General features: G+C 41.1%; 1 protein-coding gene across 1 annotated transcript in view; it reads left to right on the top strand.

Annotated features, from left to right (window-relative positions):
* The window catches only part of myt1la (myelin transcription factor 1-like, a), a 72,837-nt gene that overhangs the window by 11,266 nt on the left and 43,499 nt on the right, over nucleotides 1-18,072 (top strand). Inside the window, exons 4-6 of the mRNA XM_062437764.1 lie at nucleotides 14,479-14,576; nucleotides 14,673-14,830; nucleotides 14,900-15,008. Coding sequence (XP_062293748.1) covers nucleotides 14,479-14,576; nucleotides 14,673-14,830; nucleotides 14,900-15,008 — 365 coding nt within the window. The remainder of the gene's footprint in view (nucleotides 1-14,478; nucleotides 14,577-14,672; nucleotides 14,831-14,899; nucleotides 15,009-18,072) is intronic.

Genomic DNA, 18,072 nt, shown 5'->3' with positions numbered 1-18,072 from the left:
CAACCGGTTAAAACAAGGTCTGAAATAAGGCTTTTGAACAGCTGTAGTGTTGGTAAAGAATCTAATTTTAAGGCGGGTTTGACTGTTTTTAAGCATAAAGTATAAATTATCACCAATTCTTTGTTAGACCTTTTTTTAGCTAACCTCATCCCAACTTATTACAGCTGGTTTTACACATATTCTTGTAAATTATGGTCAATGGCCTCATTTAAATTGAATTGAATGAGAGGACAAACAGAGGGATAACTAAACATTTAGATTAACTAATTGAAATATAAAACGTCTAATAAACTTCTCAGTCTTTTTATTTCTGAAATCAAAGCATATGGTCCTTCAAACGTCTCACTCAGCGGCTCAGAAACCGAATTGTACCAACAATAAATAAGTAAAACGTCACGGTTTCAGAGCTCCTTCGATCGGTAGGTCACAGCCTCCAGCTCAGTAGCTCCACCGCTCTGTCACAGGGCCGCAGATAGAAAACCAATCAGGCTGAAGTCCCCGAGTCACACCGACCGATGGCTCTCTGTCTGTCCGTCCTGCAGTCCAACCCCCCCCGCCGACGGACTGATGGGTTCTGCTTCAGATCTCGGTCACTTTCCCAAATGGTGAATTACCAACAAACGTAGGGGGTCGCTGCAGGGAAAACTGTCTCTCTCCAGAAGTCATTTCAGCTCCTGTCCAATGGTGAAATCTTAGTTTTTCTGGGGTAAAACTGCAAGAAGAGTGAGATTATTCTGTTTCAGCTACATGCCAATCAAGGGAATTTATTCTCTTTTGAAGATGTGATGTTTTCATTCGCTTCTGAATCTTTTTTTTTATTTCTTGCTGAACATTCGGCACAAATTGAAAACTCTCTCTTAAACTCTAAATTTTGCAAAAAACTGTTGGACTATGCATCAAAGCGAGTGCTGCATGGAGGTATAAAAGTGGACCACAAAGGTTTTCACTCGGAGAAAGAAAAAAATATATCATTTGAAGCCTGTGAATATGAGGCAATGGAGGATAGAAATCAAAGCATTCTCCATTATTTAGCTAAAACAGAAAAATCTGATTTAGACACCCATTATGAAATCAAAGCACTGGTTGAGATGTTTCGAGGTTATTTTGGAGCAGCATCTCCACGGTATTGCTTTCAGTGTGTGTGTGTGTGTGTGTGTGTGTGTGTGTGTGTGTGTGTGTGTGTGTGTGTGTGTGTGTGTGTGTGTGTGGGAGGGTTGGCGTATACTGTAGAGGTTGCACAGCTCAGGACAGCGGTGGTTTGACGCCTGAGGTAACAGAAGAGATAATGAGAAGGGCAGGATGGCAAATCGCTGGCAGAGCAGACTGATGGTGCCGCAAAGGGCAAAGAAACCCTCTGCAGAAGTAAACCTAGTCCAACTCTAAAATAAAAAGCTCAAATATTCACTACAAAAATGATAAAAATAAAGAAATCACACCGTTATAGAGATGATAATAGAGAGCTAATGTCCATTTTTTAAAGGATTATATACAAAGTTAATGGGATGACAAGAAAAGAAAACAATCTTTTACTTCCCTCCTCTATAATGATGATATATTTTTTATTATATATTATCTTGTTGTAGTGACCTGTGACCCCCACTGTTGGTATTAAAGATGTTTTTTTGGTTTTGATCATATGTGAGATTGTTTTGGAAGAGTCTGCAGAGTCTGACAGTGAACCGCTGCTTCACGTCGACTCTACTTGGGAGAACCAAAAAACCCCCCCCCGAAAAAACAAAGATCTGAAAAGCTAAATCCCCAAAAGCCAAACAAACAGAAAGAAAACACAAAAACACAGACCTTCAAAATCTACAGTACAACCCCCTCCCCCCCAAAACCAAACATAAAAACATTTGTTATCCCAAAATCCAAAAGCTAAAATTCACCCACACAAAGCAGAAAACCCCCCAAATATAAATAAATATAAACTAAAGAAAAACAAAGTCCAAAGTCTAAATCCACAAAACAAAAAATCTAAAACCTGAACAACAAAACATGCAAATCCTTCCAAAACCCGAAAATCTAGCAACCTCAGAAATTACATTTACTGTAAAAACCGGTGTATAAGATGCACCTTTAACACAATATTTTTTCATTTAAAACTGAGGTGCTTCTTATACACCGGTGTGTCCTAATCAAAATATGTGAGAGGTTGGATCTGGATATGATTATAAGATGTAAAAGGCCGTCCGCACTAAGAACAATAACTACAACTGTAAAGATAACGATATGAGCGTCCACACTTATGAACGATAACGTCCTATAAACAGCGATGTCAAGCACACGCTGCATGAAAATAGACCCTTTATTGCTCTATGTTGTATGGAGGAATGATTGTGTGTTGATCAGAAGTATTTCAGACACTAGTTGCTGTGATGTTTCAGTACTAAACCGATGTTGAAGCACGACTCGGGTGCAGTAGTCTATTTGCTATTAAGGGAGTTTTTTCTTGCCATTGTCGCTAAGTGCTTGCTGATGTGGGAATGTTGGGTCTCTTTAAAATTAAAACCTGAAGAGTACGGTTTAGAACCTGCTCTATGTGTAAAGTGCCTTGAGATGACTTTGTTGTGATTTGGCGCTATACAAATAAAGATTGATTGATTGATTGATTGAGCACAGCGACAGCTCTGATGAAGAGTTATCGGGACTCGAGTAAGCACACAGTTAAACACTGTATTAAATATGAGTTACTGTGTTCTTTTAAAAGGTTTAATTGAAACTCAGCCTAACCTGAACCTGGTCTGAGTTAATATACCGGTCCAGTTCAGTTTAATCATTACCGGACCATTAACCATTAACCTGACTCACTGTTTAAGGTGTAATATGTGTGTTTTGATTGTGTTTCAAATAAAAGTAAATTGAGTAAGTTTAAGAATATGAACATATGTGTTTATAAATGAATAACTACTGGTGCATTCAAATAAACCAGCCTTTAATAGATATACACTGTTTTTTATGGTATATTCTGCCTTTCACTGCTTTTTATTGATATTTATGAGTCGTTATCATATAATTTATGTTTTCACAACAAGTTTTTCATGTTGTCGGGCTTTAAATGCAGTTTGAGCCTCGTTAGTTTCCCAAAAATGTAACTTATCAACAGTTTTTCCTTTGAAAAAACAATCTTATCACATTTACACATTAAGTAGCTGCTGTTGAGCTTTTGATCACGTCACATGATCTTCATCAGCTGCCCAATTATCACGAAATCAACAATCGTCAAATTCCCTCTGAGCACTTTAAGGACTTCTCTTTGTTAGTTTTGTTCTTGAATCTTTTGGAAACAGCAGCTGAGAAAAACAATCTCACCACAGGATTTTTCTTTTTTCTTTTTTTTAATCGTCTCTGATAATAAACACTGACGAATTACTGAAGTGAGAAATGTGACGGAGACGATAAAGACGGAGGTAGAGACTCACAGAGAGAGAGAGAGAAGTTGGCTGTGTGATGGTTCCTCTCTGGGGAACCGACGGCTGAATCATTTAATCAGTTAATCATCAGCTGATCACAGGAGTGTACAGTACACAAACGTCTGATTTAACAACAAAACCAGAGAGAGACAACAGAGACGGAGAATCTGCAAAATATCATTCAGCTGCTAATAACACTTTACAAGTTGGGAGGATTCATTCTTCAGACTCTAAAACATTCATTAACCGTGTGTGAGAAGCTTTCCTGAGAACTTTTTTTTGACATGTTTTTGCATCTTTCTCAGAGCTGATCAATCGGTTTCATCTCTCATGTCGTGCAGCTCGTGCAGCTTTAGCACGAAGGCTGGAAGCTGTTAGCGTAGCTCCATCAAAAGAGAACAAATACTTCTTCCAAACGACTCCAAAGATGTTTGATTTGCGTCATTTGTTTGTGGGGAAACGGTGAATTTTAACCCTCATATTCTGATTCATAATGAGTCTCTTCACCAAGTCACATTCATAAATTCCCCGTCAGTCATTAATAAATGTTTGATTCATCCTTATTGAAACTGTCAGAGAGCAAACAGGTTGAACTAGACATTTATAATCACTATTTTATGGTCCAGGAGAACATTTTAATAGAATATGAAAGATACAACAACATGTTTGAATGGTCATTTTTGAATTTTGTATTAAACACAGGTCAAATTTGGACATTTGCATCCAATGAAAAAGGGTATCAGCTGCATATAAATTTAAAAAAAGATCAATTTTATTTCCATTTTTGTATATTCTGGGTCACATTAGGAAAAGTCCACCTAGAAGAAATATGTATAGGGTGATTTTATAGCTCTCAAATATGTTTTAATGAACAGTATGTATGGGTTAAAGGCAGCTGACAACAGCAATAATCAATGTAACACACGTTTTAAACGTATAATCTTTTAAGTCCGTCTGACTTTAAATCAGTAAAACTTTGCAGAAACAGAAGTGAAGGGATATTTTAATGGAGGAAGGATTACAGCAAGAAAAACAGGTTTCAGTGGTAATTTGGGCTCTTGACTGTTTTAAGACATGAAACATTGTGAACTCGTCCTTTAAAGTATCGTCAGCTTCTTTCTTTAACCTCAACATGACGATTTGTCTCATTTGTGAAACTCAACCTTCTGCTTTGAGCGTCCAATCACAACATTTCTGCACATCAACCTCATGGGATTCATAACTTCTTGAGGCAGTGACACAGTTAGTGCTGCCTGTGGTACTGAGTGAGTTGGGGGGGGGGGGGGGGGGGCCTTCAAAGTCTCTCTCCCCCCCCTTCCTGTTTCCTTCTCCTTCCCCTACCTTTCTTTGTCTCTCTCTTTCACTTTCCCTCTCTCTCTCTCTCTCTCTCTCTCTCTCTCTCCCTCTCCCTCTCCCTCTCTCTCTCTCTGGAGGATGTCACCATGGCGACAGCACCGTGCGGATGCTGCAGTATGAAGACCAGGAGGGATGCAGCCTGTCTCCCATGGCAACCGCTAGTATAGGATGTGAACATTGTGTCGCCCACATTAAGCCCCCCCTTCCCCTCCCCCCACCCTTGCCTCAATGCCACCACCCAGTCTCTTATACATTCCCCCTCCCCACACACCACCACCAATGTTGGCGCTAAAGCGTTGCCACGGTGATGAGTGTCTGTGCGTGGCGTTGCCGGGGGCAATGATCCCACCTAACCACACATACCTAGATGTAATTATCATACTGCAGCTGGTATTCCTGTCGCCTGTATCACTCTCTTCTTTGACACACAATATTCACTGTTTCTTTTTTTTAATGTGATTTTATTTAAGTACGTTTTTAATGTAAATAATTCTTCACAAATTAAATCCAGCAGTAATTCAGCCTGTATCCATTAATAATAATAAAAAAACTCTTTAATAGAAATTGAGAAACAAAACTTTTAGATTTATGACTCATTTAGTGGTCGACTGTGCACCGCAGTCACTGAATAGACCTTTTTCTCTGATAACAGCTGACAGGTGTTGGTGTCAAACTAAGTTTGGGGTCTAGATAAATTAAACTGCGGGTAACCATAGCAACAGTGCTGATGCGTCGCGGGCTTTGACAGCAGTTAAGTGAGTGGTGAAACTGACCTAATCATGGGTCAAACTGACAACAGACACACTTTAAAAACACAAAGGAGGATTTAAACACTGCCTCTCTTTGTTCATTCAGTATATGATCACGGTATAAGAGACAATAACGGACTCCAGGTGTCCATACAGAGGAAGTAAGGCACTCCCACAGGTCTATGAACATAATGGACTGCAGGTTCCAGATGTATAAATTAAGCCTACGCACACAAAAAAACTTCATTTGTATTCAGATTTTGAAAATCACATTTAAAAACATGTTTTCTTTCATCTCATCTATAATTGTGATGCACTTTTTGCACGTCTGTCAGTAAATGAACTAAAAACTAAATCACTGATTATGTTTCAGACGTTTAATAACAGTGATGATTGACATATCACTGCAGATGATGGTTTACAGGTTTCAGTATATGCTGAATATGTGCTCAGTTTCACAATGATTGACAGATTTAAAGAGAAATGCGACAGTTTTCACACATCAGAGTTTATTTCCAGGTGTTATGGAGATCTACTGCATATGTGAGATGAGCTAAATAAAGCTTATTGAGGCTCTGAAGGAAACTGTGTTAAATCTGATAACTGATAATTGACTCAAGTGATGTCACTTGACTCAGCGTCATTTGGGGCTTAAACTACAAGTTTGAAAATGGAAACAAATGAGGTTAGCCGACCTCTGCAGCTCGCTCCTCATCTCTGCTGGAGGCTAGCAGCTCCAGGCTACATCAGCCACTACCAGCATGACACACTTGTCTCTGTATAATTGAGTGAATCAAGTTGAGCTGCAGCATGGGTAATGTAGGCACCAGGTTTTTGCAATAACGAAGAATGTATGGAACAGACATTATCTCTGGTTCATGCTGCACCGGTTTTGATGCTTCTAAGAAAAAAACGATCTATTTATCTGACAGTATTATAGGTATTAAATACTGAATTAATCACTTATTAAATCATTAGTTTCCTGCATCTGGCCCCAGGCGTCCCCATCATGGAGCTTTTAAGATGGATTCGGCTCTGCCACACAGTCGTACTGCTAATTTTTCCTGGTGGCCACATGTGGTACTGCAACTAGCATAACACACTTGTATCTGTATAGTTGAGTGAATCAAGTTGAGTTGCATTATGGGTAATGTAGGCACTAGGTTTTTGGTATAAAGAAGAATGAATGGAAAACACAACAAAAAAACACAATATCTTTGGTTCCTCTTCACTGATTTTGATGCTTTAAAAATTAAAACTGTCTATTGCGAGTCTGACCGTTTTATAGGAATGAAATGCTGAATTAATGGATCACTTTTTAAATGCATCTGGCCCGAAGTATCCACATTTAGTTTAGTTTAATTTAGTTTATCTTGCACAAGTTAAAATTTAAAAAAATAATATGATCATCATGGATGTATTAAGGTAGCTGGATTTGGCGCCACCACACAGCCGTGCTGCTAATTTGTCCCAGTGGCCAACTGCGGTACTGCAACACAAATATACAAAATAAATATACAAATAAACAAGTACTAAAAGTTTAAATATATTAAAAAAAGATGCTTGTAAAATGCTTAGCAAGCAAGTTTAATTCATATAAATGGTTTAAATCTTTCTTTAAAACAACAACCATAGAGACATTAAAGGACTCAGAGGAGGAAAAGTTACAATGTGAAGCAGACCTTGTATATCAGCACGCTTCAGAGTGTATTATTGCTTACATAATGAATAATTATGTTTAATCTGAACCTCATTAGAATAAGTTAAGGTCAAAGTCTACACACAGACCACCGATAGACGATCAATCATAAATTCAACCGGTAATCGATCACGCTACATCAGACTGCAGCAGATCAGCTCAGTAAGAGGATAAAATGTGATGAGAGATCAACCCATTCAGAAACGCTTCACCCACCCCCATCAACACACACACACACACACAAACACACACACACACACACACACCCGCCCCCACCTCCCTCGTCTCTCTCTCTCTCTCTTCCTCCAACATAATTACCATGCCTAGTCTCTCGCCCTTGTCTGCAGCATTCCCTCGTTTCTGATATGCTTTAATTACCACCAGAATTTTAATTGACGGGAGACATCAAGGTGTCCGAGGTCACACACATGCACGCACACACACACACACACACACACACACACACACACACACACACACACACACACACACACACACACAATTACACATACACACAATTACACACACACACCCACACATATATACAGGCAAGCTGGCAGCCTGACAGCCAATAAGGTAAAAGATGGAAGGATCATTTAAGGGGACATATGTGTGTGTGTAGGTGTGTGTGTGATTGCATGTGTGTGCGTGTGTGTGTGTGTGTTTGTGTGTGTTATCTGGGAGGAATACACACTGCAGTGTTAAGTGGTGAATGAAAAGGACTGAACAGTTTATTTTCTCTCTCTCTCTCCCCCCCCCCCTCTCTCTCTCTCTCTCTCTCTCTCTCTCTCTCTCTCTCTCTCTCTCTCTCTCTCTCCTCTCTCTCTCTCTCTCTCTCTCTCCCCCTCTCTCTCTCTCTCTCTCTCTCTCTCTCTCTCTCTCTCTCTCTCTCTCTCTCTCTCTCTCTCCCCCTCTCTCTCTCTCTCTCTCTCTCTCCCCCCTCTCTCTCTCTCTCTCTCCCCCCCTCTCTCTCTCTCTCTCTCTCTCTCTCTCTCTCTCTCTCTCTCTCTCACTCTCTCTCTCTCTGTGTTTCTTTGTTCAAATTCTGATTTATAAATAGCTTCTCTGGCGTTTCCTACACGCGTTGCCAAACCGTGAACATGTAATTATATTTTAATTAGATTACAGGAATTTTTTTTTTTTTTTTTACCAAGAAGCAGAAACAGTAGTATTTACATGCGTACAAATAAATACAGTGAGTTAATAAGAATAGACGTATTTATGATTATATTTGTTTCCTGAACCATTTGAACTGAATTTTTAAATAATGTAATAAAAATACAAATTTAGAGGAACATTATTTACTGGGTGTTACATGTTTTTAATGTTGGATGGTGGATCCATTACGACTCTATTTCAATCAGGAGAGACAAGTGAATGAAGCAAAAAGAGTTGATTATATTAATTATTAGATATTGTTAAAAGTCTTTGGTGCTTGGACTTGTGTTGGATGAGTTTGATGAAGTGATGCACTGGTGATCAGTGAAGAAAGTGCTCAAGAGTCCAGGAAGTCTTATGATGAAAGTGATTATTGAAGCTCGGCCGAGGAGAATCAAAGTATTATAATAGATAGACCGTTTTGATTCTGAGGAAACTGTCCTCCGTAGATCGTCTTTAAGCCTTCACTGAAAGTACCACGAATACTCTACACCCATGAATGGTCATATTCAATGCATCTACAGCAGGGGTGTCAAACATGTGGCACGTGGGCCAGAACCGGACCATCAAGGGGTCCGAACCGGCCCACTGGATAAGTTTGAAAAGTACTGAAAATTACAGAAAAGTAATTCCAATATACTTGCTGCTTCAGACGTTTTGTTTTCCACCCTGACCAGAATACAATCCTCTGAGAAAACAATAAATACATATTTATTATTATTAATATATATGTTAATACATATTGTGGTTCTATTTCAACCATTCATATATTGGACATTGTGCAAAATGTTGTCAATCAGCAGCTTCTGTGCAAAATTATCTGAAAAACTGAGACATAATGTTGTTGAAACTGCTCTAAACATCTCAGGCTGCTCATCTGTTTTGTAAATAGATGGTTTATTATAGTAAAGTTATAATATACATATTATATATTTTTTGTAGGTTTTACTGGTCTGGCCCACTTGGACTGTATGTGGTCCATAGAACTAAAATGAGTTTGATACCCCCTGATCGACAGTAAAGGAATTTTCCTATTGGTTCGTTATTCTACAAACAAGGAAACACATTTACCCATCTGTAGGTTTAAGGAGTCAGACATTCATATTCTCTGATTTAGTGTGCCACAGCAATGCTGCTTCACTACTATCAAAGTGACTCCCAGCTTCCCAAAAACACCAGAGGACAGTTGCCTTCACTGTCTCAAGGAGAGAGAAACAGTATGTCTCTCTGCTAAGATGATTGTTCTGCCTTTACTGTGACCTCAAGGATCATGCTTGACCGTAACCTTTGTGTCGTCCTTCCGTGTCAATTGACCCCGTCTGTTTGACTGTTCCTTCTTTCCTCCCTCCTTTTTTTCCTTCCTTCCTTCCTTCCTTCCTTCCTTCCTTCCTTCCTTCTTTCCTTCTTCCTTCCTTCCTTCCTTCCTTCCTTCCTTCCTTCTTCCTCCTTCCTCCCTCCTTTCCTTCCTTCTTCCTCCCTTCCATCCTTCCTTCTTCCTCCCTTCCCCTCCTTCCTCCTCCCTCCCATCCTTCCTTCTTCCTCCCTTCCTTCCTTCCTTCCTTCTTCCTTCCTTCCTCCCTTCCATCCTTCCTTCTTTCCTTCCCTCCTTCCTTCCTCCCTCCCTCCCTTCTTTCCTTCTTCCTCTCTTCCTTCCTTGACTCGAGAACAACAGGAGGGTTAAATATGGAAACACCAATAAAGCACTAAAGCAGAAAGGGAGAGCTGCAATATGATAGGCTGACAATGAAGGTGTGTCACCGTGCTATTGGTTAGATGTGATCAGGTGGTTTATACATGCAGAAAAGATAGTTTTCCTGACTGAACTTTCACTAAAACTTTAAATTTAATTGCAGATTAACTGAATCTACTTAATCTTTTTGTATTGTGGTGTGGAACAGGAGCCTCAGCAGATTAAACAGCCTTCAGTTAGTTGAATGTGGCCGGTTCATCGCTCTGATATCTATAATAAGAAGGTTCAAGAGTTTAATGTACTTCCATCTGCTTGTCGTTGTATCTCAGTGGTTTTAGACCAGTTTAAAATCTTGCTGTATTTTCTCTTAACTGGACTCTTGTAATGTTTTAGATGTGGTTGTTATATAATCCGGCTGATTTGAGAGGAGATTTTTTCCCTCCTGAAGGAAGAAATAAATTATTTATCAGATGTGTGTTTTCCTGTTTTGTGTGTTTGACTATTTTATTAACCTTCGAGTCAAATTGACCCCGTCTGTTTTGACTGTTCTTTCTTTCCTCCCTTCCTTCCTTTCCGTCTGTCCTTCCTCCCTCCCTCCCTCTCTCTTACTTTCCTTCCTCCCTCTTTCCTCCCTTCCTTCTTTCCTCCCTCCCTCCCTCCTTATTTCCTTCCTTCCTCCCTCCCTCCTTCTCTCTTTCTTTCCTCCCCCCTACCTTCCCCCTTCATTCTTTACTCTGTCTTTCTTTCATTCCTTCCTCTTTTCCTTTCTCCTTCCCTCCCTCCTTCTTTCCTCCCTCCTTCCTACCTTCCTTCTTTCCTCTTTCCTTCCTTCCTTTCCTTTCTTCCTTCCTTCATTCCCTCCTTCCTCCCTCCCTCCTTTCCATCCTTCTTCCTCCCTTCCTTCCTCCTTTCCTTCCTTCCTTCCTCCCTTCCTTCTTTCCTTTCCTCCCTTCCTCACTCCTTTCCTCCCTCCCTCCTTTCCTTCCTTCCTTCCTTCTTTCCTCATTTCCTTCCTTCTTCCTTCCTCCCTTCCTCTTTCCTTCCTTCTTCCTCCCTTACTCCCTCCCTCCCTCCTTTCCATCCTTCTTCCTCCCTTCTTCCCTCCTTTCCTTCCTTCTTCCTCCCTTACTCCCTCCCTCCCTCCTTTCCATCCTTCTTCCTCCCTTCCTCCCTCCTTTCCTTCCTTCTTCCTCCCTTCCTTCCTTGACTCGAGGACAACAGGAGGGTTAAAAGGGTTTTATTTTCAGGTTCAGACAAACACAATCTGGATTCACTCATAAAAAAACAAAAACACAACGTCACCTCCTCTCATTTGCCCTCCAAACACAAAATACACTCTTTCATATGGAAATGGACTAATTGATTTCCTAAAATCCACATTAAAGCCGTGAATAATTGTGCTCGCTGTTTTGGAGCAATTAAAGCAGAATTTTCCCAACAGTTAATGACTATTATGGGATTTGCGTAATTGAGGCCCTGGTTGAATAAGCTTTGGAGGTTTTTTTTTTTAGAGGCTGATTCTCCTCTTCAGCGAGAGAGAAAAGAGGGAATCCACCGCAGTGTCTGAACACATGAACCACAGCAGTTTGACCTTTAACCTTTCCACACAGAAGCTTTTATTCTCATGATGCTCGTGGTGCTAACAGGCTCCGGTTTTTATAACAGTTCTGTGAATAGAGGCTTATATCTGAGAGCTAGAAAACATCTCGACATCAGAATTATAAAACATTCACTTGTTTTAGTGTGAGATTTGTTAATATAGAACATTTAAAACAGCCAGAGTTGATTAATGTGCTGAACAGACTTAAAAACACCAAAGAACAAAAGACAATAATGATAAAATAATTATTACATTAACCTTTGTGTTGTCCTAATTGACCCCGTCTGTTTTGACTGTTCCTTCTTTCCTCCCTTCCTTCCTTCCATCTGTCCTTCCTCCCTCCCTCCTTCTCTATTTCTTTCCTTCTTCCTTCCTTCTGTCCTTCCTTCCTCCCTCCCTCCTTCTGTCCTTCCCTCCTTCCTTCCTTTCCTTCCTTCCTTCCTCCCTCCTTCTCTCTTTCTTTCCTCCCCCCTACCTTCCTCCCTTCCTTCTTTCCTCTGTCCTTCTTTCCTTACTTCCTCCACCCCCCTTTCTTCCATCTTTCTGTCCTTCCTTCCTCCCTCCCTCCTTCTCTCTTTCTTTCTTCCCCCCTACCTTCCTTCTTTCCTCTGTCCTTCTTTTCTTCCTTCCTCTCTTCCTCTTTTCCTTTCTCCCTCCCTCCTTCCTTATTTCCTCCCTCCCTCCTTCTCTCTTTCTTTCCTCCCCCCCTACCTTCCTCCCTTTCTTCTTTCCTCTGTCCTTCTTTCCTCCCTCCCTCCTTCCTTCTTTCCTCCCTCCCTCGTACCTCCATTCCTTACTTCTTTCCTCCCTTCTTTCCTTCCTTCCTCCCTCCTTTCCTTCCTTCTCCCTCCTCCCTTCCTTCCTCCTTCCTTTCCTTCCTTCTTCCTCCCTTCCTTCCTCCCTTTCTCCTTTCCTTCCTTCTTCCTCCCTCCCATCCTTCCTTCCTTGACTCAAGGACAACAGGAGGGTTAAACATGTGCATACATTTATTTATACATGCTCCTCCGTGCTGTTTTTTTTTACCGTTAGAAAGTTTGCAGACACATCAAAGACGACCAATATGCATTGCTATCATTATCTTATTTTGAATCATTATTTCAATCTTAACTTAGCTTTCTTTTTGAAAACCAAACAATGACCTCAACAGAACAAGCTTCGTATTCTGGTGAAATAAGTATGTGTCATATTTATATTTGAATCACAAATAATTCACAGAATAAGTATGTTTATATAATAAAATGGTACCAATTTTAATAATTCTGAAGGTATTTTTTACACTGAACACTGTTTTTTATTTAATTTGCTTAATGGTCAATTTACCCTTGCTTTCACTTTGCAACAAACAAGCGACATCACACACGATGGAAGATAGAAACATTTTTTAATGCATCCATTTTGTAGCAGCAGAGGGTTTCTGGCTCAACTTCTACTTCTTCTTCCAAGATGCACGGAGAAAGCAAAAAGTTCAGCAACACTTTTTGTATATAGAACAACAACAAGCTGAAAGGTGTTGGGTCTAATAATAAAGTTGTTCTATAGACTTAAAGTGTTGCTGGAGAGTTTTGACCTTTAATGCATCATTTTGGCAGCAGATTCTCTTCATGGTAACACTCACAGCATCCTCTCTGCCAAAGACTGGCTTAGCTAATATTTAACATTAAATAGAGTTAAATAGTTTACTGTAGCTGCAGCTGAACATGAGGCGCCTGCATGATCCTGAAGTTGTTCATGATCCTGTGAATTGTTGCGGCCTAGATCCCGTCCACACCCGACAGCTTCAGCACTTTCATCAGGCCCAAATACTGCATGAAATGATGGGAGCTCCTGTTTCCTAAATCTGGGCCGCAAGCAAGCAAAACCAATACTGTATGTCAACCAAGAAAAAACAGTATTGTTCCACATCCAGAATACACCTGACAGCACCTCATCTTTCCCAAAAAATGAATATTTGAGCCATTTCAGACTCATATCCATTTTGTCTGGGCTAAAAGAAGGCCACATCATTGCCATAAAAGTGGTCTACTTCTTCTTCTTTATGCCACCTGGGTTGTGCATAAACTGCCAAAATAGTGCATTAGCATCATCAGTTTGGTGCATAATGTATGCAGATCAGAATAGATCAATAATTACAACATCGAGCATAGTCAATGCCATATGCCACATACCTGAGAGCACCGTATCTTTACCTAAAAAAGGATATTTGGGCCATTTTTACTAATTTACACTTGGGACATTTTAAGGATCACATTCATTTTGGGTCATTGTGGGCCAGAAGAAAGTTGCATCACTACCTAAAGAGATCTACTTCCACTTCTTTATGTTGCGCAGAAACTCCCAAAAAAGTTCAATTTCAACTTTAGAAGAATAGATCAGAATCAATAATAACAACATCAGTCCCATTTGGCTGACATGTTCCTTGTTAGGGTAAAAAATGAAACATAAAATTTGACTTCAACCGAGCCGAGGTGGAGCTCATGTTTATCCATACGCTGTGATCTTTCGTCAATATCGACCACTCTCTAGCTCCGAGAGGCCAGCCAAGTTGAGCTGATTACGGCTGCGTGTTGGCACGCTGAGCCGCGTTCTGGCTCGCTGGGATCAAATGTGAGCAATTTGGCTCCGTTTTCAGGGTGTGAACTGGGTTTTGGGAGGAGTCAGCTCCAGTTAGGGGGCACAAGGGTGCGGGTTAGGGCCAAAATCTGCACCTGGAATCTGGAGAATATTTATAAAGTTTAAGATAAAAATGCACAAATGATCAAAGTAACAAAATAAAGATGGCCGCTGATCTTTATGTTGTGCTTTCTGTCTCACCTCAGTGTCTACGGCTGCCCGCTGGCCAAGAAGAGGAAGGCTCTGGAAAAACAGCCGCTGGAGCCGGCTCCCAAGAGGAGGCCCTTCCTAACCTCCTGCCCGGGTGAGGATGAGGAGGAGGATGAGGAAGAGGGCGCAGACTCCTACAACAACTACGATAACGAAGCCATGGAGGCGGGGGTAGAGGGGAAGGAGCAAGGGGAGGTAATAGAGGAAGACGAGGAGGAAGAGGAAGGGGAGAGAGGAGACGAGGAAGAGGACGGAGATGTCGACGACGAGTTCTCGGAAGACAACGAGGAGCAGGGAGAGGAGGAGGAAGAGGAGGAGGAGGAAGAGGAAGAAGAGGAGGAGGTAGAGGTGGGAAGAGCGGGTGCGGTGATGGGAGGAGAGCGGGCCGAGATGGAGGTCGGGATGGATGAGGAGGAGGAGGAAGTGGAAGATGGCGATGGCGACGGCGACGATGAGGATGATGAGGCAGACGAAGACGAGCAAGAGGAGGACGACGAGGAAGAGGAGGAGCAGCATCGTCAGCAGAGTGAGTTTGCTGTTTCTTGCTGGTTGTTCTGTTGTTTTCTGTCACTTCAGATGTTTTTATGTTTCATTTAGCAGATAATAAAATGATTCAGTCGCCTCCATAAAGCCTTTAACCTTCGTATCGTCCTCCCGGGTCAAATTTACCCCGTCTGTTGCGACTGTTCCTTCTTTCCTCCCTTCCTTCCGTCTGTCCTTCCTCCTTCCTTCCTTTCTTCCTTCTTTCCTTCCTTCCTTCTTTCCTTCCCTCCTTCCTTCCTTTCCTTCTTCCCTTCCTACCTTCCTCCCTCACTCCTTTTCTTCCTTCCTTCCTTCCTTCCTTTCATCCTTCCATCTTTCCTTCCTTCTTTCCTTTCCTCCCTCCTTTTCTTCCTTCCTTCCTTCCCTCCTTCCTTCCATCTTTCCTTCCTTCCATCTTTCCTTCCTTCCTTTCCTTCCTTCCATCTTTCCTTCCTTCCTTCTTTCCTTCCTTCCATCCTTCCATCTTTCCTTCCTTCCTTTCCTTCCTTCCTTCCTTCCTTCCTTCCTTCCTTTCATCATTCCTTCCATCTTTCCTTCCTTCCTTGACTCGAGGACAACAGGAGGGTTAAGAGACCTAAAACCACTGTGGTCAATATTAAAGCAGTAGAAGCTCAGATATCCTGACCTCTAGTCCCCCAAAACACTGAATCCTACATTTCCCACAATGCAACTCAACAGCATCATTCATCAGACCCTTTCTGCCTAGTAAGCACTGACGTCATTAGTTTTTTTTCATGCAGCTTTTCTATAAAAAATTAAGCCTCAAGCCCATCTGAGCCTGATGACAGAGTTGAGAAAGCTCCTCCAGAGCCACAGAGGACATTATGCAGCTGTTCTCACAGACTCAGCTTGACTCTTCATGACGAGTCACTTACTATTTATATAAATTGGTGGAATTTCCCTTTTAAAGACCATTAAAAACAAGTTATTTTGTGCCTAAAGCGAGCATTTTCTGGTCTATCTCTGTGGTTGATGTCTGGTTGAATTGAGGCAAACTAAACTCTTGCCGACAGAAACAGATTGTTGTCATACTTCCTCCTCTGCGTTTCCTCTGCAGGTGCCAAAAACAAAATAATCAGACAAAGATTGATTATATTTTGGCATCCAGAACTGAGTTTGAGTAGATTTAATGAATTAATGCCAAAAGTCTACATCTTAAGGGTCATAAACCGAGGTTGACTTTTAACCATCAGAGTCTGAAGATACAAAATTACAACACTGTCTTTCTACTTTTCGTAGTGTCAAACCGCTCAAACTGTGTAAAGCTACACCCTCTAACACCCCGACCAGGTGACGCCCATGTTCACTTAGCTGATTACAAAAAGTCCCAACGGGCCAACGTGCTGATTACATTACACACATACATGAAAGCAATTAGGTCACAGACACATTCATGATAGAAAAGGTTGAATTTCCAAACACTGCCAGCACTGATTTAGTAGAGTTTCAATATTACTGGAGTTTAATATGCTCGATGTGTCAAAGACATGTGTGCAGAAAATCTACATTAACCTTCATGTCGTCCTCCCGGGTCAAACGGTTCCTTCCTTCTGTCCTTCCTCCTTTCCTCCTTCTCTCTTTCTTTCTTTCCTCTCTCTTTCCTCCCTTCTTTCTTTCCTTCCTCCCTTCCTTCTTCCCTTCCTCTATCCCTTTCTTTCATTCCCTCTTTCCTTCCTTTCCTCCCTCCCTCCCTCCTTCCTTCCTTCTTTCCTTCCTTCCTCCCTCCTACCTTCCTTCCTTCCTTCTGTCCTCCCTTCCATCCTTCCTCCCTCCGTTCCTTCCTCCCTCCTTCCTTCCTTCCTTCCTTCCTTCCTCCCTCCCTCCTACCTTCCTTCTTTCCTTCCTTCCTTCTTTCCTCCCTTCCATCCTCATCCCCCTTTCTTCCTTCCTTCCTTCTTTCCTTCCTCCCTCCCTCCTTCCTACCTTCCTTCTTTCCTCCCTTCCACCCTTCCTCCCTCCTTTCCTTCCTTCCTTTCCCCTTCCTTTCCTTCCTTCCTCCTCCCTTCCTTCCTTGACTCGAGGACAACAGGAGGGTTAAACAACACTTACTTTGTACCATAAACAATACCAAACAAAACATTTTGAGGCATGAGCAATACACATCGAAATTAAGATGTTATATAAGATATTTTGAGTGTTGACATGTTCGCAGAGATGTGATGTATAATTTATAGCAGATGCAGGATCAGGATTATTCACATAGTTATCAAACAGTTAATAATCAGGATGGTTCAAAATCAGCAGAAGAGAATATTACAGGACTTTGGATTTATATTAACAATGGCTAAAACTGACCTCATGTGGCCGCGTGAACAATGACTATAATTAGTGCTGCAGCTAATGATGGTTTTCATTATTGATCTGCTCATTATTTTCTGTATTAATCGATGAATCACTTGGTCTGCAACATATCAGAAAACTGTGGAAAAGTGCTCAGAGTTTCCTACAGTCTATAGTGATCTTATCAAGTGTCTAATTTGATCTGATAAAACTTTATTACGATGTTGAAACAAGAAAAATGTTTGGCATTTATGCTTGAACACTGACTGATTATCATAATTGCTTCTATTTATTTTTCTCTCCATGGACTAATTGATTAATTGTTTAACCTTTGCAGCTATTTCACACAACCATGAGTGGCCACTCTTTAAAGAAGTTATATTATGCTTCTTCTCCAGTTTAATATTTTAATTTTTCTGGTCTATTTACAAACATTTGCATTATGGTAAAAAAGCACTTTGTTACAGCTGTACAAGATTCAGCCCATCTGTTTCACTCATAGACTGTATATAAGGAATGGACGTAACATCTGTGACGTCACCCATTGGTTTGTGGACTGCTGCTCGGAAGCCAATAGTATCGGATCTGAGCAGCGCCATCTTGAAAATTTCAGGTGCATGCTGGGAAAAATAAAAACACGGATTCTACTTATATGGGCATCAGGAGGAGCATGAGGCGCCCTCCTGAACCTGTAAACCAATCAACCTGTCAATCACGACGTAGCCACGCCCTAATGCATACCCTGCTTTATCGTCACATATAAAATC

The sequence above is a fragment of the Scomber scombrus genome, chromosome 17 (genome assembly GCF_963691925.1).
Source record: "Scomber scombrus chromosome 17, fScoSco1.1, whole genome shotgun sequence".
Classification (NCBI taxonomy): domain Eukaryota; kingdom Metazoa; phylum Chordata; class Actinopteri; order Scombriformes; family Scombridae; genus Scomber; species Scomber scombrus.
This window is presented reverse-complemented; position numbering and strand designations above follow the sequence as displayed.